Genomic DNA, 23,734 nt, shown 5'->3' with positions numbered 1-23,734 from the left:
TAATGGTAAAAGGATAAATCTAACAAGAAGATATAGTCCTGGTGAAGTTTTATGCACCCAACATAGAGTACCTAAAGATGTAAAGTAAATCATTTTGGACATAAACAGAGAGACAGTAATACAGTCATAGTGGGGCATTTTAACACCCCCCCCATTGACATCAATGGATAGATCTTCCAGACAGATAGTCAACAAGGAACCAGTGGCCTTAACTCCATCTGATATACTACATCAGATGGACTTAATTAATATCTTCAGAGCATTCCACTCCAAAGCAGCAAAATATACATTCTTTTCATTGAACTTTTCACTGATCATTGAATGTTCCAAGTATACTTGGAACATTCTCTAGGCTAGACCACATGTTAGGACATAAAACAAGTGTCACTAAATTTAATAAGACTGAAATCATATCAAGTATTTTCTCTGACCAAAATGGTATGAAAATAGATATCAACCACAGGGGGAAAAATAAAAAACACACCATCATAAAGGCTAAATAACATGCAACTAAAAAATGAATGGGTTAACAATGAGATCAAGATGAAAACCAGTAGTTACCTGATAACAAATGAGAATGAGAACACAAGAACCCAAAATCTATGGGACACAGTGAAAGCAGTTCTAAGAGGAAAACTCACAGCATGACAAGCCTACTTTGGGAACAAGAAAAACTCAAGTAAGCAATTAAAATTTACACTTAAAGGAACTAAAAAGAACCCATAAACTGAGTAGAAGGAAGGAAATAATAAAGATCAGAGCAGAAATATACAAAATAGAGTCTAAAAAAATATAGAAGTTCAATGAAACCAAGAGCTCATTCTTTGAAAAGATAAACAAGACAGACAAACCTTTGACCACATGCATAAAGAAAAAGAGAGAAACCAAATAAATACAATCACAAATGAAAGAGGTGAGATAACAACTGACACCAAAGAAATACAAGGAACTGTAATAAAATATTACAAACAACTATATGCCAATAAATTGAACAATCTGGAAGAAATCAGTGAATTCCTAGAAACATACAATTCTTAAAAACTGAAGAGGAAGAGTCAGAGAATCTGAATGAACAGATTATAACTAGTGAAACTAAAGCAGTAATCAAAAAACTCCCCCAAAATTAAAGCCCTGCCCCAAAGAGCATCATAGGTCAATTCTACCTAAAATTCAAAGAACTAACACCTATCCTTCTCAAATTCTTCTAAATAATTCAAGAGGAAGGAAAATTCCCAAGCTCATTTTACCAGGCCAGCATTATGTTAACTCTAAAGCCAGATAAAGACACTACAAAAAAAGAAAGTTATATGCCAATACCCCTGACGAATATAGATGATAAAGTCCTCATAAAAATATTAACAAACCAGATCCAGCAATACATTAAAAAAGAATATACACCATGATCAAGTGGAATTAGTTCTAGGAACACAAGGTCAGTACAACATCCACAAATGTGATATACAACATAAACAAAATGAAGGATAAAAACCACATGATCATATCAATAGATGTAGAAAAAGCATTTGATAAAATCCAGCATCCATTATGATTAAAACTCTCAGCAAAATATGAATAAAGGGAACATACCTAAACATAATAAAGGCTATATATGACAAACCCACAGCCAGCATCATACTCAATGGGCAAAAACTAAAAGCATTTTCCTTAAGATAAAGAACAAGGCAGGGATGTCTGCTTTCACCACTCTTATTCAATATAGTACTGGAAGTCCTAGCCACAGCGATCAGACAAGATGATATGAAAGGCATCCAAACTGGAAAAGAGAGTAAAAATGTCATTATTCATGGATGACGTGATATTGTACATACAAAACCCTGAAGACTCCACCAATAAGGTACTAGAGCTAATAAATGAATTCAGCAAAGAAACAGGATACAAAATCAATATTCAAGAAATGGTAGCATTTCTATATACCAGCAGTGAACAGTCAGAAAGAGAAACAAAGGAAATAATCCCATTTACTATTGGGATTATTAGCAAAAAAATAAGGTACCTATGAATAAATTTAACCAAGGAGGTAGAAGACCTGTACCTGGAAAATTATAGAATTGAAGAAAGAAGCTGAGAAAGATACAAGTAAGTGAGAGCATATACTGTGTTCAGGGATTGGAAAACTTAACAACATTAAAATGTCCATACTACCCAAAGCAATCTATAGATTCACCACAATTCCTATTAAAATACCAATGGCATATCTCACAGATCTACAACAAATATTCCAAAAATTTATATGTAATCAGAAAAAGACCTCGAATAGCCTCAGCTAGCTTGAGAAAGAACAAAGTTGGAGGGATCACAATACCTGATAGCAAACTACACTACAAGGCCATTGTAATCAAAACATACTGATCTTACTATAAGAACAGGCAAATAGATCAGAGAGCCCAGACATCAATCCATGCCTATATAGTTAATTAATACTTGACAAAGGAGGTAACAGCATACAATGGAGTAAAGACCGCCTTTTCAATAAATGATGTTGGGAAAATTGGACAGGTACATGCAAAAAATGAAACTAGACCACCAACTGCACCATACAGAAGAATAAATTCAAAATAAATAAAAGACTTAAATGTAAGTCATGAAACCATAAAAAATCCTAGAAAAAAACACAGACAGTAAAATCTCAGACATCTTCTGTAGCAATATTTTTGCCAGTATGTCTCCTAGGGTAAGGGAAATAAGGGAAAAAATAAACAAATGGGACTACATCAAATTTAAAAGCTTCTGCACAGAAAAAAGAAACCATCAACAAAATGAAAAGGGAACCTACTTAATATTGGAGAACATATTTGCCAATGATACATCTGATAAGGAGTTAATTTCCAAATGCTACAATGAACTTATACAACTCACCCTGACTGGTATGGCTCATTAGGCTGGTGTCATCCCTCATGCTAAAAGGTCACTGGTTCCATTCCCACTCAGAGCATATGCCTGGATTGTGGGCCAGGTCCTAGGTTAGGGTGTGCAAGAGGCAACTGATGAATGTTTCTCTCACACATTGATGTTTCACTACCTCTTTTTCTCCCTCCATTCCCATCTCTTTAAAAATAAATAAATAAAGAACTTACACAACTCAACACTAGGAAGATTGACAATCTGTTTAAAGATTGGCAAAGGACCTGAATTTACATTTCTCCAAAGAGAACATACAGATGGCCAATGGACATATGAAAAAAATGCTCAACATTACTAATAATCAGAGAGATGAAATTAAAACCACAATGAGATATCACCTTATACCTGCCAGAATGGCTACCATCAATAAATCAACAAACAAGTGCTGATGAGGATGTGGAAAAAAAGGAACCCTCATTCATTATTGGTGGGAATGCAAACTGGTGCAACCACTATGGAGAACAGAACAGAGTTGCCTTTAAAACTTAAAAATGGAAATGACTTTTGACCCAGCAATTCCACACCTGGGAATATATCCTAAGAATCCCAAAACACCAATTTGAAAGAATATATGCACCCCTATGTTCATACCAGCATTCTTTACAATAGCCAAGATCTACAAACAGCCCAAGTGCCCATTGTAGATGAGTGGACAAAAAAGATGTGATATGTTCACACAATGGAATACAATGCAGCTGTAGGATGGAAGTAAATCCTACATTTTGTGATAGCATGGATGGACCTGGAGATTATTATGCTAATGAAATAAGCCAGCCAAAGAAAGACAAATACCATATGACTTCATTCATGTGTGGAATCTAATGAACAAAATAAACTGATAAACAAAACAGAAACAGAGGCATGGACACATGGAACAGACTGACAGCTGTCAGAGAAAAGGGGACAATCTAGATGAAAGAAGGTGAAGGGATTAGCCAAAGAACATATATGCATAACTCATGGACACAGACAACAGTACGGTGATGGCCCGAGGGAAGGAGGAGTGGGGCTGGATGGAAGCAGGGAGGGGCAGAGAGGAAATAGGGACATCTGTAATAGTGTCAACCATAAACATAATGAAAAAACTGAGGGGAGATTTCACCCCAAAAGAGCCACAAGAACTGGTTAGTATGTATCAGCAGGTGCCAAAGTAGTACTCTTAAGATTGGATTTTGATGGTGCTTGATCAAGAAAGCTCCAACCACCCTGGCCAGGTAACTAAGTTGTTGGAGCATTGTCCTGTACATTAAAAAGACAGCAAGTTCAATCCCCAGGCTGGGCACATGAAGGAGGTAACCAATAGATGTTTCTCACATCAATATTCCTCTCACCCTCTTTCTTTCCCTCCCTCCCTCCCTCCCTCCCTCCCTTCCCCTCTAAAATCAATAAACATATTCTCTGGTGAGAATTTTCTTTAAAAGTTAAAACATAAGACTGGATATGCAAGAATTTATTAACTTAAGGACACATTCTCAGGCTATGAAATTTAATGCATAGTCAAGGACCTCAGGGGAATAGACATACTCACTGCACTAAGAAAACTCACCAAAAGTAAGAAAGCCCTTTGTAGGAGACCGTTCTGCATGGTATGGGCCCAGCTCCCACTCAGAGATGCACAGGACCCATGCCCACGGATAAGTTCTCCTGTGAGAAATCAGGCTTGCAGTGTGCCTAGGCTACTTTGAGTCTTGCTCTTGCTAAAAAACTCCCTCACCCTGAATTGAGGACATTTACTGCAAAGTAACTTCCTAAAACCTGTGCTAAACCTTCCAAGGATGAGTGTAACCAGCTCTACCACTTTTGCCTTTTCATTTGCAAATATCCCTCTTCTGTGATGTGATTAGCAGCAATGGCTCCTTTGTTTTCTGTAAAAAGTAACCACCTAAAGCGAACCTGTTCATAGTAAATGAGGGCCATCATGTAATGTGCAGAGAATAGAAATAAAGGACTGTCATGGCAGAGGCCATGGCTTTTGCTCCTTTTGAGAGAAAAGCCATACTGTCCCTCTTCCTCCACTGGACTTGGACTCCCTAGTCCATGTGAATGTCTCATTTCATCCATAATGACGCAGACACTGCAGGCCAATGTCTGCATCAGCCCTTAGAAGCTTAGAGAGTTCAAAAGCCCATAATGACTGAGCAGAATACAAATATCTGAGATTTTTGGAAGATAATAAAGTAAAACATATAAAGTAATAGGGAGATGGGCATGTTGGAAACATTTTATTATGTAAGACCCACAAAAAGGTTACATTTCATGAAAAACCCTAAAGGACACAATACTCACCAAGGCATTAGGAATGTGCCAATGACAGGGGCACCAACCTTACTAAGAAGTTCAGTGGTGGCTCTCTGCTCATTAACACCTGTGGGAATGATGGAGCTTTAAAGTAAGGGAAATCATATACAAGCACATAACCACTAGAAACCAGGAGGCTACAATTACCCTAACAAGAGGATAAGAGGGTCAGCCAAAACCCATTACTCAGAGGGAGTTGGAAAGATGGTTAATAGAAATAGCCTTGACAAAGATTGCTACATCTGAATGGATCTGTACAATGGAATTGTAGATAATAAAGAAGGAGTACAGAAACAAAATAGGGCTGCATAAGATTCTTACACTGGTTGGAAAACAGACACATCCTTTCAAGAGGTGAGAGAAGGCAGGTGTCCCCAAAGTGGCCAGCAGGCAGGAAATTAAGCAGTGGCCCACAGCCCAGTTGAGGGCAGTGAAGAGGAGCATGAGACATAGCTTCCAGGTGGGCAGCTCCTTAGTAAGGGAAAATTAGGAAATGGAAATCTAGAGGGTAAAATAAAGAGAGGTAATACTGATGAGTGGAGCAAGAATAGATTTTTTTTTCTGCATGGCCTTCAGGGGAGGGAGCCATGCAGAAAAGAAGAAGAGTGGGGTAAAATAAGAAAGCCTAGTCCTTGCAAATGAATGCCTTTCTTGCATCAGCACCTAATTATTCTGCATCTCTGAAACTGGAAACTGGACATCTTAGTGTAGGATGTACAAATATAAAATAGTAGTCAAGCAACCAAAAACTAGTCTTAATAATATTGTAGAATCAAAGACTCTCTCAAGCACAAATTTCCCTTACTCTTCCCCTGCCTCCCATTTAAACTGTAGCTATCCATCTTATGACCTCCCATCTTATTTCTCATTTGAATTACCTCTGAAGCTACAAGGAAGTTGCAGGCCCTTTTCTTGCCAGCAGATGGTGGTAAAGAACCTTCTCAGGTTAAGTCTGATAAATTTTTCACCTCCACTGCTGACACTTGAGGCCAGATTATTCTATTTTGTGGGAGACTTGTCCTGTGCATAATGTGAAAAGACTGTTTGATTTTGAGGGAATTATTTAATTTTTCTGTTTTTTCATAATATTTATTCATTGAAAAAAAATTAATGTAATAAAAAATTCAAAAGGAAAATAAAAACACACAAAACCCCACCCATCAGATAAACTTCTGTGAAGTTTAATGACCATACTTCCAGGATTATGGGTACATAGTTAAATATGTATAATTCTGTAGATATGTCAATGTTTAGTATACATACTATTCTATAATCTCTTTTTCCACTCAAAATTTCGTATGGACATATTTTGAGATAAAAAAATTGGTCTACTTTAATAATTTTAATGCCTACACAATATCCCTTTGTTTGACTTCTGGCCAAGATGGAGGCATAGATAGACACACTGTGCCTCCTCACACAAACAAAATAAGGACAACAACAATTTAGAAACAAAATAACAACCAGAACTGACAGAAAATTGAACTGTATGGAAGTCCAACAGCCAAGGAGCTAAAATACACACATTCATTCAGACTGGTAGGTGGGGCGGAGTCAGGCAGAGTCAGGTGGCCAGGCAGAGAGGGGTCGAGGCACAAAAAGTGGTGGCACCGGGCTCACAAGACAGAAGCTGGTGGACCCTGGGCATGCAGGCAGCGACTAGAAGATCCCAAGCGCTGGGTAGCAACCGTCAGACCCAGCAAGGCAGCAATTGTGAAGTGGGGCACAGTGTGCAAAGTGGCTGGATGACTGGGCAGTCCCACATTCATGCACAGATAAACCAGGTGAAATTGGGGAGCAAGACAGACCGCACAACCCAGGGTCCCATTGCTAGGAAATAAAGCCTCAAGGCACTGACTGGGGACACCTTTGGGGGTTGAGGCACAGGGAGAGACTTCCAGCCTCACAGGAGAGTTCGTTGAAGAGACCCATAGGGTCCTAGAATGTACACAAGCCCACCCACACAGGAATCAGTACCAGAAAGGCCCAGTTTGCTTGGGGGAAGCAGTGGAAGGGATTGAAATCTGACAGAAAGCAGAGGAAGCTCCATTGTTCCCTCTCAGACCCTGCCCCCACATACAGCGTCACAACCAAGTGACTGGGTTGCCCCACCCTGGTGAACACCTAAGGCTCTGCCCTTCATATGTAACAGGTGCAACCAGACCAAAAAAAAAAGAAAAAAGAAAAAAAGAAATGGCCCAGATAGAAGAACAGATCAAAGCTCCACGGCAAATACAACTAAGTGACCAAGAGATAGCCAACCTATCAGAAGCACAGTTCAAAGCATTGGCAATCAGAATGCACACAGAATTGGTTGAATTTGGTCACAAATTAGATGAAAAAATGAAGGCTATGCTAAGTGAAATGAAGAAAAATGCGCAGGGTACCAATAATGATGGGAAGAAAACTGAAACTCAAATCAATGGAGTGGACCAGAAGGAAGAAGGAAACAACCAAACAAAAAACAAGGAAGAAACAAGAATTCACAAAAATGAGGAAAGGCTTAGGAAACTCCAAGACATCTATAAATGATCTAACATCCGAATTATAGGGGTACCAGAAAAGGAAGAGGAAGAGCAACAAGTAGAAAAGTTATTTGAACAAATAATAAAGGAGGACTTCCCCAATCTGGCAAAAGAAACAGACTTCTAGGAAGTCCAGGAAGCCGAGAGTCCCAAAGAAGTTGGACCCAAGGAGGAACACACCAAGACACATTATAAGTACATTAGCCAAGGTAAAAATGAAGGAGAGAATCCTAGAAGCAGCAAGAGATAAGGGGACGACAGTCACCTACAAAGGATTTCCCATCAGACTGTCAGCTGATTTCTCAAAAGAGACCTTACAGGCAACAAGGGGCTGGAAAGAAGTATTCCAAGTCATGAAAGACAAGGACCTATATCCCAGATTACTCTATCCAGCAAAGCTTTCATTTAGAATGGAAGGGCAGATAAAGTGCTTTTCAGATAAGGTCAAGTTAAAGGAGTTCATCATCACCAAGCCCTTATTTTATGAAATGTTAAAGGGACTTATCTAAGAAAAAGATTAAAAACATGTATAGTAAAATGACAGCTAACTCACAATTATTGACAACCACACCTAAAACAAAAACAAACTAAGCAAACAACTAGAACAGGAACAGAACCACAGAAATGGAGATCACATGGAGGGGTAGAAACAGGGGAGTGGGAGGAGGAAAGAGGGGGAAAAGGTATGGAGAATAAGTAGCATAGATGGTAGGTAGAAAATAGACAAGGGGAAGGCAAGAATAGTATAGGAAATGTAGAAGCTAAAGAACTTATGACACATGGACATGAACTAAAGGGGGGGAATGTGGGTGGGAGAGGGTGTGCAGGGTGGAGGGGAGTGAAGAGGGAAAATGGGACAACTATAATAGCATAATCAATAAAATATATTTTTAAAAGATATCCCTTTGTTTATACTTAAATGAATCTCTACTGGTTGGTATCCAGGTTCCTAAATGTTCACTATTATTGCATAAACAGCATTGCAATTGACATCTTTGAACAAACATCTTTGCATAGGCTGAGAGTGACAAAGTTTCACACTCCACAGTTCTGTGTATCTAGAATTCTTCCAGGACCCAGAGCTTTACAAATTAAATTAGACATGGATCTTGTTCCAAAGTTGTACATAGACTGGTATGGATAAATGAACAGAGGATAAAACAAAATATTATAAGTGGCATGGAAATTCAAGAAAGAACTATCAGCAAAAGAGAATATAACTGATTGGGGGTCACAGATGGTTTTACACACATGGGCCAACAAAGAGTCATTATACAAGTTGTTCTGTGCTCCTTTTTCTTCAAGTGGTTATTTATAACACCCATGTATTTAAATGCTGATTTCCCCTGCTCTCTGTACCCAGGTAAAGGCCAGCTTTTTCTTCTTCATATACTCTGTATTTATCACAGGGCCTGATGTGCACTGAATTTTCAGTAAAGGTTTGCTAAATGAGGGTATTTATTAGAAACCTTCCTGTCTGGAGAGCATTCTCCTGAAAGGAGAGAAGGGAAAATGACACAAGAGCAAATAGGCTGTAGATACTAGTTCAAACTCCCTAACAACTTTCCAAACTCAAAGACAGACAAGAAAACAGGGATGGGGAAAAGAGAGAGGAAGAGAGAAAGGTAAATACCTCTCTGATGCTTTTTTCTTCTTCTGAAAAGCTCAACCAAGAAGAATTCTGACTCTGCAGAAGAGCACACTACAATTCAGATGATGTATTTTAGTGTAGAATCTAATATCCCTCCCAAATCCCATCAACTGGTTAGCAGGAGAAAAAAAATTAAGTCGCAGTCTAATTTAAACGTGATTTAATCTGACAATTTAAATATTCTTTTAGGAAGTGTTTGGTCTGTATTAGAAAAAGTAAGGCATAATCACTCAAGACAGTCTCTCCTTCCCCTGCCTCTCTTCCCAAAGCATGGTGGGAAAAGTGTGCTCCAGCAATCTCCTGGCATTTAAAAAGGTTTTCCTGTTGTGGTGGCTGCCACCTGCTGGTCTCTCAAGCACTCTCCTTTGTGAGTGCTCACCATTCTACAGGATACCACTGCTGAATTGACTAGTTAACTTGGGTCTAAATTTTGAAAGGGATAATAATGTTCCTGAGTTGCTAACGCTATACCAGGGATTCTGCTGCCTGCACAACCCCTGAGTTTATTGTCATACTACTTGACAGTTGAGTGAACTCATTCTGCTATAGGAGGCCTGTGGTATCCCACTGGGTCACAGCAAACGAAAAACCCAGGACCACATTCTACCTGATCGTGCTGTGCTAAATTTCTGTGACTGAGTCCTCAACTTGAAGCATGGCCAAGTCCATCTTGTATACAAAGATTAATATTACCTCAGACTTCTTTTTTCATACATATCCTTTATAAAGAATTTTAATCTCCCTCTCGACAAATGAATGCCTCTTGTGGACTGAAGAAAAGTCCTAACCATGCCACCTTCATCCACATCCTCATCCCAAACTTCATGCCATCTGATGACTACAGAGACAGTGCTCTTCTCACTTGATCTCCAGTTTCACCTGGAAAGTTGAAGGAGGTTGGAAGATCAAAGGGAGAGAGATTGGAAGAAAACTGCCTGGTCTGGAAAAAAATCTGCCTGGTCACAGCACATCATACTGGCCTGGAATTCTCACAGAAATATCCTTATTTATTTCTATAATCCCGTCATCATAAGTAAGAATGAGATATTTTGGAAGATTGACCATTCATTCAATACACATTCACAGGGCACATGTTATGTGCAATGTACTCTGACAGGTACAAAGTGAAACCCACTGTTAGTTTCCTATTGCTGCTATAACAAATTACCACAGAGCTGGTGGTTTAAAGCAATAGATTAATTATCTTACATTTCAGGAGGTGTAAAGTCCAAAATTGGGTCTTATAGGACAAAACACAAATTATTCTCAGGACTGTATTCCTTTTGGAGGCTCTAGGGGGAAGTCTGTTTCCTTGCTTTTTTCCTCCCAAGAGAGAAGATAAACAATTGTTGTAAGTAAAAGTGAAATCATCAAAGGACATACTCAAAAAAAGAAATCAAATTTATTACTTTTTTTATAAACCTGCAGTGAAGGACTTTAGCACAAAAAACAGCATTAGGTTGGAGGTGACAGAGAGGGACAGTAAATGGGATACATGAGTCAGAGTCCTTCTCTGACCTTGAAAGACCTATAATCTCAGCAGCAGACAGCTCATCTCATTGATAATCATAGGAAATGAAGCAAAGAAGGAAAAGAATACCATATGAAGAACAAAAGCCAAGTTGGAAATAGCCAGTCATCATTTTGAGAGGGAAACCTCACCATAGAAGGTTATGATGATTTCTATCCAAACTCCATGCCCCTGTACAGCCCTGGATAACCTCAACTTTAGTTGCATATAGATCAGGAACTTATTTTCCTAAATTCAACCATTTACAAGGTTTCTTGTTTCCACTTGGAATGTGTTTTATTTATTGTTATCATCAATACTCTAGTGATGATTCCAATTGTGGAAAACTCATTTTAACTGATCCTAATATGATTGTAACTCCATCTGCTACCAAAGATAGGCTTTGTCTCTGTCTAGTCCTTCTCAGAACATTGGATCTAGAGAGGTTTCAAGACCCTGACCTGAGAGTAATTTATATATATGTGTGTGTGTGTGTATGTATGTATGTATGTACATATACATACATATACACATACTTGCATATATATATATATATATATATATATATATATAGAGAGAGAGAGAGAGAGAGAGAGAGAGAGAGAGCGCACATAATATCTTAAGATCTTAAGGAGCCAGTCACTACACTTCTAGGCCTTCATGATTTCAGAAATAGAACCAAAACTTGGCTTGAGGTCCAACTGACAGTTGCTTCCCACCATCACCATTAAATCTCTGACTGAACACTTGCTGGTGTCTCTGTACTGGCTCCCAGGACACTGCTTCATGGAGGCTTCTGCACAATACGATGCCATCATTCAGGGTAAAACAAAGAGCTTATTTCTCTGCTTACAACATCTGGCACCAAATATGTGGCTTTTCCACACTGAGCACTTCACCAATTCTCTGTGGACACCTACTAGGTGCCCTAAAATTCAATTCTACCACTAACTACCTGGAGTTAGTGTCACCCTATAGGTCAAGAGCTTAATCCCCTATTTCGGAAGCCAACCTATGCTGCTAAACAACCAGTTATGTATTGGGGGTTCCCATGATCCTCTCCTCAAGTCTGATAATTTGCAAGAGTGGCAGGCAAGTGCTTTACTTACTGTTTCTGGTTTATGTAAAAGTTACAACTCAATAACAGCCAAATGGAAGAAATACATAGGGCAAGGTATGTAGGAGGGACTGCAGATCTTCCATGCCCTCTCTGAGCATACTAAACCTTCTATGTGTTCCTCAATATGTTCATCAACCTAGAAACTCAATGTGTTCATCAACCCAGAAACTCTCCAAAACCTGCTGTTTAGCATTTTTATGGAAGCAGGACTGATTAAATCACTGGTCTTTGGTGATTATGTCAATCTCCAACCTCTCCCATGGAAGTGGGGGGAGGAGTGCTGAGAGCTCCAACCCCCTAATCACTCTAATTATGTGGTTATATTCTTCTGGTAACCAGTCTCCATCCTCCTAGAGTACCTCATTAGCATAAACTGAAGTATGGTTGAAATGGACTTTCTATGAATAACAAAAGAAATGCTCCTTTATCCCTATCACTGAGAATATTCCAAGGGTTTTATGAACTCTGTGCCAGGAGCCAGGATTTAAGAACAAATTTACATTTTTTATTATAGCACATCAGACAGGGGTTTTCTGCAGCAACATGGACCGGTCCAACCCCTTTCTCTCAGCAAAAGCTATGACATTTTGTGCACAATATTTTTCTACAGGCTGGGATCTTTCTTCTTTACAGGCCTCCCAGACCATTGCTTGGGACCACTTTCCTCGCCTTTGCCAGAATTGTAGTCACCACCAACAGCTCCTCAGAGGCTCAAACTAGACTTTTGTCAGGGTTACTCCACTTCTTGACTCACCCAGAACTGTCAGATCCATCTGAGTATCTTCCCTAGGGGCTCAGCTGGACACTCAGAGGCACAGGATACCAAGGGTCGAAAGGAGGAAGCAGTCTGTCCTGATGCAAGCATAAGCATAAGGATGTGAAACATCTGTAAAAAACTTAAAAGTAGTAATAAAGCTAACTAAAAATCTATCTGATTCTTATCACTTTGCACAATGCTAGCAGTGTTAGTGATGCAATAATCCTCACACAAAAATATTTTGTTGGTCCAAGTTCTGAACAATTCCTATATATGTAGGCTTCATATTATAACTTCCTTAAACTAATCTGCTAAAGAATACTTCATTCTACATGGAGGTTAATTGGTAGATACACAGTCAAATCCAGCTATCTATGTTACTTTTCACAGTAAATTCACAAAAATTAACAATCTTTCAAACTCACCTGTGGTGCATTTTCTGACTCCAATCCTTGTGGGAGAACATAACCCTGCTATTATAGCAGTAACTTTAAAATAAACAGTCCTAGTTGTATGATATTTTTCTTTTCTGACTTACCTTTTTTCAGGAAGGTGAAGTTTCAGATGAAGTCAGCAAACAGCCAAAATAAGCCTTGAACAACATACAGTTAAACAACAAGGTTTAAAATTGTCCCTTGAACACCAGTCCACAGGAATTGTGGAGGAACCCATTAGCTATGCAAAATGTAAAGAAAATGACATTGAAAAAAGAATCAAATTTTGAAGACTGCCAAAAGAGACAAGAGATGATGGTCTTATATGGCCAAAAACAAATAAATAAGAAAGAAGGGCAATGTCTGATTCTGTACATTTTCACCAAGTGGACATTCCTTCTAAAGCACAGTGGCAAACACAAGGCCCACAGGCCAAATCCAGCCCCTCCACCTTGTTTTATCTGGCCCAGCAACTTCTTTCTAGCCAGTGGCAGCGCCAAACTCTTGCTTAACTGTTAAGGAGTAGTTACATCTATACAGTCCTACAATTACATTTGGCCCTTTGAAGGCAACTGTGAGGCTGATATGCCCCTGGTGAAAATGAGTTTGATACCCCTGCTCTAAAGCAATGGCTCAAATAATGTCAGTGCTAATGTTAATGTTCCCCAACTTTTGCAAAAGATCTTCAGAAATGTTTTTAATTATATTTTATTGATTATATTATTACAGTTGTCCTCATTTATCTCCCTTTGGCCCCCTCCACCCAGCACTGTCCCCCACTCCTTCAAGCAATTCTCCCACCATTGTTCACATCCATGGGTCATAAACATAAGTTCTTTGGCTACTCCATTTCCTATACTGTACTTTACACCCCTGCGGCTATTCTGTTACTACCTATTTGTACTTCTTAATCCCCTCACCTCTTCACCCATTCCCCTACACCCCTCTCACATCTGGCAACCATCAAAATGCTCTCTGTATCCATGATTTTGTCTCTGTTATTCTGGCTAGCTTAGTTTGTTTTTTAGATTCAGTTGTTGATAGATATGTATTTATGTCATTTTATTATTCATAGTTTTGATCTTTTTCTTAAATAGGTCCCTTTAACATTTCATATAATAATGGTTTGGTGATGATGAATTCCTTTAGTTTTTTCTTGGCTGGGAAGCTGTTTCTCTGCCCTTCGATTCTAAATAATAGCTTTACTGGGTATACCAATCTTGGCTGTAGGCCCCTGCTTTTCATGACTTTGAATATTTCTTGCCAGTCCCTTCTAGCCTACAAAGTTTCTTTTCAGAAATCAACTGAGAGTCTTATAGGAACTCCCCTGTAAGTAATTAACTTCTTTCCTCTTGCTGCTTTTAAGACTCTTTGTCTTTAACTTTTGGCATTTTAATTATGATGTGTCTTAGAGTGGGCCCCTTTGCATCCATTTTGTTTGGGATGCTCTGTGCTTCCTAGACTTGCATGTCTATTTCCTTCACCAAATTAGGGAAATTTTATTTCATTACTTTTTCAAATATATTTCCAATTTCTTGCTTTCTCTTCTCCTGGTAGCCCTATGATACAGATGAGGTTGTCCCAGAAACTACTTATACTATACTCATTTTTTTTATTCTTTTTTCTTCTTGTACTCATTGGTTGTTTTTGCTTTTGCTCCAAATCATTGATTTGATTCTTGACTTCATCCACTCTACTGTTGTTTTCCTGTAAATTGTTCTTTATTTCCTTAGTGTATCCTTTGTTTCTGACTGGATCTTTTTTATGCTGTTGAGGTCCTCACCAAGTTCCTTGAGCATCCTTATAAGCAATGTTTTGAATTCTGCATCTGATAGATTGCTTATCTCCATTTCATTTAGCTCTTTTTCTGGAGTTTTGGGCCATTTGGCCATGTTTCTTTGTTCTTTCATTTGGGCCATGTTTCTTTGCTTCCTCTTTTTGGCAGCCTCCCTGTGTTTGTTTCTATATATTAAGTAGAGCTGCTTTAACTCCATGTCTTGGTAGTGTGGCCTAACATAGTAGGTGTCCTGTAGAGTCCAGTGGCACAGCCTCCCCTATCAAGGTGCACTCTTTGTGTGGGCTAAGTATACCCTCCTCCTGTAGTTGAGCCTTTGTTGCTGTTGACAGATCGGTGGGAGAGATTTACCCAGGCAAGTCACCTGCAAGGATTGGCTGTGAACACTGACCACCAACATCCGCCCTCCATGGAGGATCAGCTGTGCGGGGGTAGAGTGGTGATGCTCTGATGTGCTCTGTAGCTGTGTATGGGGTGCACTGGCCCTGAGGTTTCCTGGGTGGTACAGGCCAAGGTCAGCCCCCACCTGTTGTGCCTGGGGCCACCATGCCTGAACTATAAAGCATTTGCAGTAACTTCTACTTGTGCTGGGCTTGGAGATTCCCAGGTGAAGCCAGCTGTAGATCTAGGCTGGCTGCTTGTAGTGCCATTCCTGGGGCTCACTGAGCCCAGCTATTGCTGATTTGACAGAATTTAGGAAGTGGTGAAGCATGAGCCTAGGCCAGCCATTCATATGTAAAAGCAGCTTGCGTGGGCCCATAATTTGGGTTGGGTGGAGTCTCTGGGGATCTCCAAGGCCAACCAAACAGTGTTAGCCAGGTTGATGGAGTCTCAGATATGGCACCAGTTTGCCAGCTCTGTTGGGGGAGGGTTTAGAAAAGGGACAACAGCCTCTGCTCACCTTGATGCCATATACTTCAGTTTCTCTGTGTATACCACTGGTGCTTTTCAAGCTACTACGTCAATGCTGGAGCTCAGAGGGAGTGAGTCTGAGAACATGAGTCCATGTGTGGGTTCTCTAAGAACTGCTTGGGGCTCCAGAAATTCCTCCCACCAACTCAATCCTGCTGGTTTTTGCAACCAGAAGCTGTGGACACTTATCTTCCTAGCACTAGAACCCTAGTCTGGGGGTCCTGGTGTGGGGCTGGGACTCCCGCCTCCCAAAAAATCCCTCCCAAATTTTTATCCACCATGTGGGCATGAGAGACCAGCCCGTTCAGTGTCTGTGCCCCTCCTACCAATCTGGATGGATGTAGTTTCTTTAATTCTGTAGTTGTCATAGTTGTCAGACTTCCATTCAACTTGATTTCTGATGGTTCTAAGCAATGGTTGCTCTATATTTAGTTGTCATTTTGATGTGGTTGTGCCAAGAGGTGGGCCATATCTGTCTATGCCTCCATCTTGACTGGAAATCCCAGAAATGTTTACTGATAGAAATTTATGATGAATTCTCAAATGTGGACATCATGGAAATCTATAAGATTTGACCCCCAAAAAACAAAACACAGTATTGTAATTTCTGGACTTTATTATGAACTGTGATTTATATAAATCTCTTCCAACATACCCATGTTTAAGATTTTTCCTAATTATTTGTTATCTATTGCTTCAAACAAAAGAAACTTTTCAAAATTAAAATTAACAAGAAGTGTTCTCTGGTCACCTATGAGTGAAGATAGAGTGACAATTCTAAGTATGCTATCTATTGAACATGAATATGTGAAGATGAGTGCATTACTTTCCTAGTCCTTCTGTAAAAAACTGCCACAAACTGGGCAGCATAAAACAAATAAAATATATTTTCTCATAGCTCCAATGTGCTGGTTGAGTCATACATTCTTTGAAGGACATAGTGAAAAATCTGTCCCATGCCTTTCTCTTAGGCTCCAGTGTTTGCCAGAAATCATTTAGGATCCTTGGTTTGCAACTGCCTCAGATCTCTGCCTTCCTGGTCACACAGGTTCTCCCAGTGTGTGTCCATCTTCACAAGGTTGTCTTCACTCCGTGTGTCCCTCCCTGTCTCTCCACCTCAGTTCCTTCTATAAGGACATAAGTCATTTGGATTAGATGCCCACCCTAGTCCAGTACGACCTCACCTTAACTAACTGCATCTGCAATGACCGTACTTCCAAATGAGGCCATACTCTGAGATACTGGAAGGGAGGCAGAGAAGATTAGGAGTGGGGGGTTAGAACCTAACATATACTTTGCAGGTGGGAATCACAGTTCAACCCGTACCAAAGAGCAATTTTGACATTATTAATGCAGACGTTAAGGTTCCAAAGCAGAAGCTATCATGTTACTGTATGTTTCTTCAACACATAAATGCACAGGTATATTTTCTCCTTGTACAAAAATACATCAATGCAATTTAAAAGTATTAATCTATTACTTTTGCTTTGAGGGCTGTATTTTTGTTTAACTAGGATAATTAGATGTATTTACCTCAACAAAATTTTCATCATCTGCCTTTCTTAACTGAATATAATTGCTATTCCTTTCATTTCACCATTACGACTAAAAATAATTTTGTCAAAAACGACGCCGTCGGGGTGTCTGTCCTACACGATGACTCAACACCGTTCAAGCAGGGGCAAGGCAGCCAGTCTACTGGAGCGCGCGCCCCTCTAGACGTCTTTCCCCTCCGATACTCGCTTTCCCAGCAGGACCCAGGGTGGTGCTTCCGATCACCCTACAAGCCACAAATAGAGCCCGAAGCAGCACTAGAGATCTCTGACTGCCAGCTTATCCCTCACTAGGGGGCGTCTGTTTCCCAGCCGACAGGAGCGCACGCGGCGCCTGCAGTCTACAAGCCTCGCCTCCCCTGGAGCAGGTCAACACCCCTTCTCCGCCCTCCCCCAGGTTGCCAACTGGGCAGACTCTAATGCCCATGCGCAAACACGTCCACCACGCACTTAGCTACAGCGCATGCGTCCTCTCAATCCCGCCTCCGCGCAGTTTCCCTCTGAGTTCCCAGTTCCGGCTTCCTTGGAGTCAGAGAGAAGAGGAGATATGCGGCTCTCCGTCTCTGCGGCCATCTCACACGGCCGCGTATTCCGTCGCCTGGGCCTTGGTCCCGAGTCCCGCATCCACCTGTTGCGGAACTTGCTTACGGGACTAGTGCGACACGAACGCATCGAGGCGTCCTGGGCGCGTGTGGACGAGATGAGGGGCTACGCTGAGAAGGTCAGAGGACAGACGCTCGGGTCTGGCTCCGCCGCGCGGGTCTGGCCTAAGGGGGCGGGGCCTGACAGTTTTGGGGAAAGGAGTAAAATCTCCTTGGTAAGCCCTGTCCGAAGTCTGCATCCTCCAATATCTTGAGCTGAACCCATTCCTCCGGCCCCTCAAATGGAAAACGGGTTAGGGCTGCGTGCGAGGTTAGGGGTGGCCTGAATTCGAGGGAACCTTGACCAGTGGAATTAGAGGAGTAAGATTGGTGCCGTATTTTCTGCTCGGGTTGGATCAGTGATGTTCTGTTCTCGCAGCTCATCGACTATGGGAAGCTGGGAGACACCAACGAACGAGCCATGCGCATGGCTGACTTCTGGCTCACAGTAAGTACACCCTGCCTGCCACCAAATCTCATCCTTCGGTCCGTGAGTGGGAGGGATTGTCACAGAAAGGGGGACTGGGAAGAACTAAGGTAAGGCACTCACGTATGGACAAATTCTGTAAACTGAATTAGAAATGTGTGCCTTAAGTAGGTTGAATTCGATGCGAATCAGAATCTGCACATCAGAACCCTCTATTTAACTTCGACTCTAGCACATTAGATGGTGGGGGAGGTCTGACTGTGTGTATTTGGAGACCCTACCTTTGGGAATGCTAAAAGCTAAATGTCTCTGCGTTGGTGCCTGACTCTGCTCTCTTCTGTATAACTCTACCCCTCTAGGAGAAAGACTTGATCCCAAAGCTGTTTCAAGTACTGGCCCCTCGGTACCAAGGTCAGAATGGGGGATACACGAGAATGCTACAGATCCCTAATCGGAATAAGCAGGATCGGGCCAAGATGGCAGTGATTGAGTATAAAGGAAACTGCCTCCCACCCCTGCCCCTGCCTCACAGAGACAGCAATCTTACACTCCTAAACCAGCTACTTCTGGGGCTGCGGCAGGACCAGGAAGCAAGTATCCACAGCTCCCACACATCTGAAAAGCCAGGGATTTAACTGGAGCCAAAGGGTGTGTAGCTCTCATCAGTGCCCATTGTCATAGGTGTTTGGACTTCTTAATCTCTAAGAACTGGAGCTAGAGCTGTGAAATGGACAGTCTTAATGGAGCCCAGAACTTGCTGAGGAGCCAGATAACCCTCTTTGTTTTGCACAATAGACAAAATTCCTTATATGAATATATGTAAACAGATTTTTTCCCTCCCCTTGAGATTTCTGAGAATGAGAACTATACAAATGATCATTCTCCATGGGACAGTAAATCCATGTTTCTAGCTCTTAAATCTGGGTTTTATTTGGTTAGCACAGTTTTGTTTTTCTTAATGTTGATTTATATGGGGCATGCACACTAAAATTCCAAACTGGCATCTAATGTGATTGAGTTATGACATCTTCCATAGAGGAACCCCTGGTATTTCTTAGAGAAAAATTACCATATTTTGCTATGTATAATGCACTCCCAAGTATAGTGTGCACCCATGTTTTTGGCCCAAACTTTCAGGAAAAAAACCTTATTTTAATTTTTTAATTCAGTTTTTTATTTACTTATATTTAGAAACAAAACCAATTATTGTATTCCAGGGCATTATTTTGCATATGGATATCATTGCTTTCTAGAGTTACACTTTTAACACATAAGCATAAACTTAAAAATTAAAAACATTTATATAGGTATGGAATTAGTACTACCTGTGTATAATGTGTATCCTTATTTTTCCCTAAAAATTTGGGCAAAATGCACATTATACACAGCAAAATATGGTGCTTCCCTACAGGGCTTGGAGAATGAATATCTAGAAGTGAAATTTCTGTGGAATCTGGTACCCTAAGAACACTACCACCTGTGTTGCTAGGCAGGATCACACATTATCCTCATGTGCTCCCCTCGAGCCCTGAATGGGCCTCAAAGGAGAAGACCTGAGGATTCAGATGTACTACTGCCCTGGCCAAAGGAGTGCAAGCATTCAACCAAGGATATTAGACTCCAGGATAACCTCCTTCCTCTTGGGGTGGGAGGGGGACAAAAGTGGAGAGTGGAGTGAAGGAGAGGGTTGACGTGGGAGGAGGATTAGGAAATTAAACCTTCTGGGAATTTCCTGGAAATTTTTTATTGTTGTCAAATCTGGGCCTCTCTGGGAACTTAAAAAAGGGAAATCCGGCTTAAGAATGGCTGAGCATATGAGAAGTAGGAAGCTCCTTTATATCCATTAATTACTGTGAAGTCAAACTTGGCCCAGGCAGGCTGCCTATCACTCAAGGCTCAGAGGCTTGACTAGGGTGGTAGTTACAGGAAGACTTGGTGCTGTCACCCAGGCCTAACCACTTGAAAGAAGACATTTTAGGCTGGACCTTCAGAGCGTATTAGGCCTAACCCCATCCATTGTCTGAAATAATAAGGGTAAAAGTAAAGAGGTCACTGTTCTAGCAGATAACTTCAGTGACAGCTACTCCAGTGGTATTTCACTGTACCTTCTCTACTGACACAACCAACAAGGTTCTCCATCTCTCCCTGTGCTCCAATTTGTCCACACATTCTTAACAAAACCTGACATTATTTTGAGTGATGTACTAAACACTCAAAGTATTAATTAAGCCTGTAATTCTGAATGTTTCTGCCACAAAATTCAACCCTTTCTGTCTTTTTGGCATGAACATTCACCTCAGCTAGATAACTCGGACCCATTCTTGACTCTTAGAGACTAAGTACTTATCTTCATCTTAAAACCACATCTTTGTATTACTGGTAATAGGTGGGTTATGGCTGACTCTCATAGCTTTTCCTCTTAACCCCAGAAATACATGCCCCTTTGGAGCTTTCAGCAGTTTCATAAGTGCTTATTAAGCATCTGCTAGTACGCATCATCAATTTAAGCACTAGGGACAGTCTATCAAAGTGTTCACCATATGTCATGCTCTGGGCTAGATACCAGGGGTACAGAGAAAAACAACTCTTCAAGGAGTTCACAATCTAATGGCCCACCACTGATGCCACAGTGGCCTCAAAGGACAACATCCCTTTTAATATATTGGCCCAAGTAAGAGTATATGAACTCTAGAACATTTACTAAAGGCTCAGGGACAACACTGGGGAAATACAAGGTCCAGCAGAAGTAAGGCCTGCTTGAGTGTGGTTGGTAGAGTAGTAAGTAATACAGGTGTAGTAATCGTAGTTTTTTAATATTTCACCTAAAATGTGTGCTTCAGTGTAATACTGTTACATAATTAAATGCTTATGGTTTTATAATAAAGAGGGGGCATTATTTGTGCTGGTCCATGTACTATCAACTTTACTGATCTAGCCTGCAAGTAATGACTTTTCACCCCAGTTGGAATATGCCCCCAAGTCCATCTAGGCACCTCTAACAAATCTCAGCCCCCCAAGAGAGATGCCTGGATGCATGAGAATTCTCTCCACTTTCAGAGGGTCTTGGGATCCAGTTTTTCACTGCAAGGTTGAGCCCACTTCAAAAATAATGAATTCTAGCCTCAACAGATCAATGACAGTATAAACTCTTTGTCCAGAGAGGATACCTACAAAAGCCAGGGACTATTTTCTTGCACCCATTAACAGATTAACAAGTCATGTTGAATTTATTTCCACAATGTTTCTGAAATCTGCAGTCACATCTCTCTCTAGTCTGAAATTGATGACATCTCTATCCTGGATTAATGTAACTTGCCTCCCTCCATACTGCAGCCAGAGCAATAGAACTCCGATGTCTTAATTCTAGGCTTGATAATCCGCTGTGGCTTTTTCCTGTAGAAAAGGAGTCAGGACTTCTTATGACTCCCTCCATGACTAGGCATCCACCTACTGTTGCAGCAACTTCCCTTGCCTCTAATTTTATGCTCCAGAAGCATGGAAGTCCTCATTTTGACTGTTTCCCTATGCACAGCTCTCATTACCACTTTTGGTTGATGCAGTCTCTATTACTCAGAAAACCCTCCTCCCATTTTTACCTACCTAACTTTTGCACAAACGGCATCTCCTGGGTGGCTCTTCTGACCATCCACACACCTAAGTTCATTCCTTCATGAACCTAGGTGCACTACAATATTTAAATGATTCTCTGAATTCACCACATTGTATTACAGTTTCCCTACAGTGGGCTGGTTCCCAAACATCCCTCCCAGATTACCAGTACTATAAAGCAGTCACAGTATTTCTGTCCCCTTGTTATTGATCCAGAGATGGACAGGCGTAAACTAATTTCTGTTGAAACTTTAGTGTTTCCTAGAAAAAAAAACTTTACTGTGATCTACAGATAAAAAACATTTTACCTCAGAACACAGTATTCACATATAACTGAAAAGCATCACAAAATGTTTACCTTTACAAATATGCACACTAATATTTCTACTCTTTTCTAGTTACTTTTTAAAAAATACTGGTCCTGCCCTGACTGGCATGGCTTAGTGGGTTGGGTGTCCCGTAAAGCAAAAGGTTGCTGGTTCAATTCCCTGTCAGGGCACAAGCCTGGGTTGCGGACCAGGTCCTCTGTTGGGCATGTGTAAGTGGCAACCTATTGATGTTTCTCTCCCATGTCAAGGTTTCCCTCTCCCTTTCTCTCTAAAAATAAATAATTTTTTTAAAGAAAAGGGCTCTTTAAAAATAAAAAATACTGGTCTGAATTCACTAAATTTTATAGCTCACTAGTGGATTTCAACCTTTCCTAAAAAAACACCGATCTCAACCAGCATTATAGTAACTCACTGTTGGCCTTTGGGATAAAATCCAGGCTTGTATCATGGCACAAAGGCTTTCTATGTCCCAGATGCAGCTACCTCTCACCGTTTCTACCATTATCTGTCTCCACTTTTCATAGGAAGCTACATGTTCCTTTCTGAACACATACTTTTGTGCACAATATTGCCTTTACTGTAATGCTTGGTGTTTTTTAATTTACCTCCTACTTGTCATACCACTGTTCAGAAGTGGCTTGAGGCCTCCAAATTCCACTTCACCCTCTACATGGGGCTAGGTCCCTACCAGTGTGCAGGTATAGTCCTCAGGGCTTATACCTACCAAAGCTTTCATCATACCATATCACAAGTTCCAGTCTGCTTGACTGATTTCCTTTACTCAGCTGTCTGAGTTGCTGAAGCTAGAAACTGGAACTCATTCTTCTGGATAACTATTCCTACCAAAGGATCAGGTTCATAATGGTGTTCAATATAAATTTATTAAAGGAGGAGGAGTAAGCTACATGTTATCCATGATGTATTCAGCTCTCTGACTGAGCTTTACAAAGCAATAAACACGGTATTGTGTGCAGGGACAGTGCTAAGCTACACTGCTGATTGTACCAAGGCTAAGGAAATGAGCTTCTTCCTCTCCAGGGACTTAAGTGCTCATAATGACTGTCAAAAATGTAAGCATGATTCTAATTCATTTCCCACACATTTCATATTCCTGTTCCCCGAAATCTTTCTCACCAATCTGCAGATAGAAAATACCTATACATTTTCCAAGACTTAGCCAAAAGCTGAAGTGATGTGTCTTTTGTGAAGTATTTGCTGAATTCCCTAAACAAAGCTAGGCCCTTTTCCAGT

At 40.7% G+C, this 23,734-nt stretch overlaps 1 protein-coding gene across 1 annotated transcript; it reads left to right on the top strand.

Moving 5' to 3' along the window:
• The first annotated feature begins 17,970 nt into the window (after nt 1-17,970).
• Nucleotides 17,971-19,464, top strand: MRPL17 (mitochondrial ribosomal protein L17). The gene is made up of 3 exons (XM_045839579.1): nt 17,971-18,198; nt 18,498-18,566; nt 18,905-19,464. Exons 1-3 carry the CDS (start codon nt 18,025-18,027, stop codon nt 19,178-19,180), a joined length of 519 nt encoding a protein of 172 aa, XP_045695535.1. The 5' UTR covers nt 17,971-18,024; the 3' UTR covers nt 19,181-19,464.
• The last annotated feature ends 4,270 nt before the right edge of the window (nt 19,465-23,734 follow it).

Source organism: Phyllostomus hastatus, unplaced genomic scaffold, assembly GCF_019186645.2.
Source record: "Phyllostomus hastatus isolate PE091 unplaced genomic scaffold, TTU_PhHast_1.1 phas_contig_304, whole genome shotgun sequence".
NCBI classification, from domain to species: Eukaryota; Metazoa; Chordata; class Mammalia; order Chiroptera; family Phyllostomidae; genus Phyllostomus; species Phyllostomus hastatus.
The sequence above is the reverse complement of the archived record's forward strand: the minus strand, read 5'-3'. Positions and strand labels throughout refer to the sequence as shown.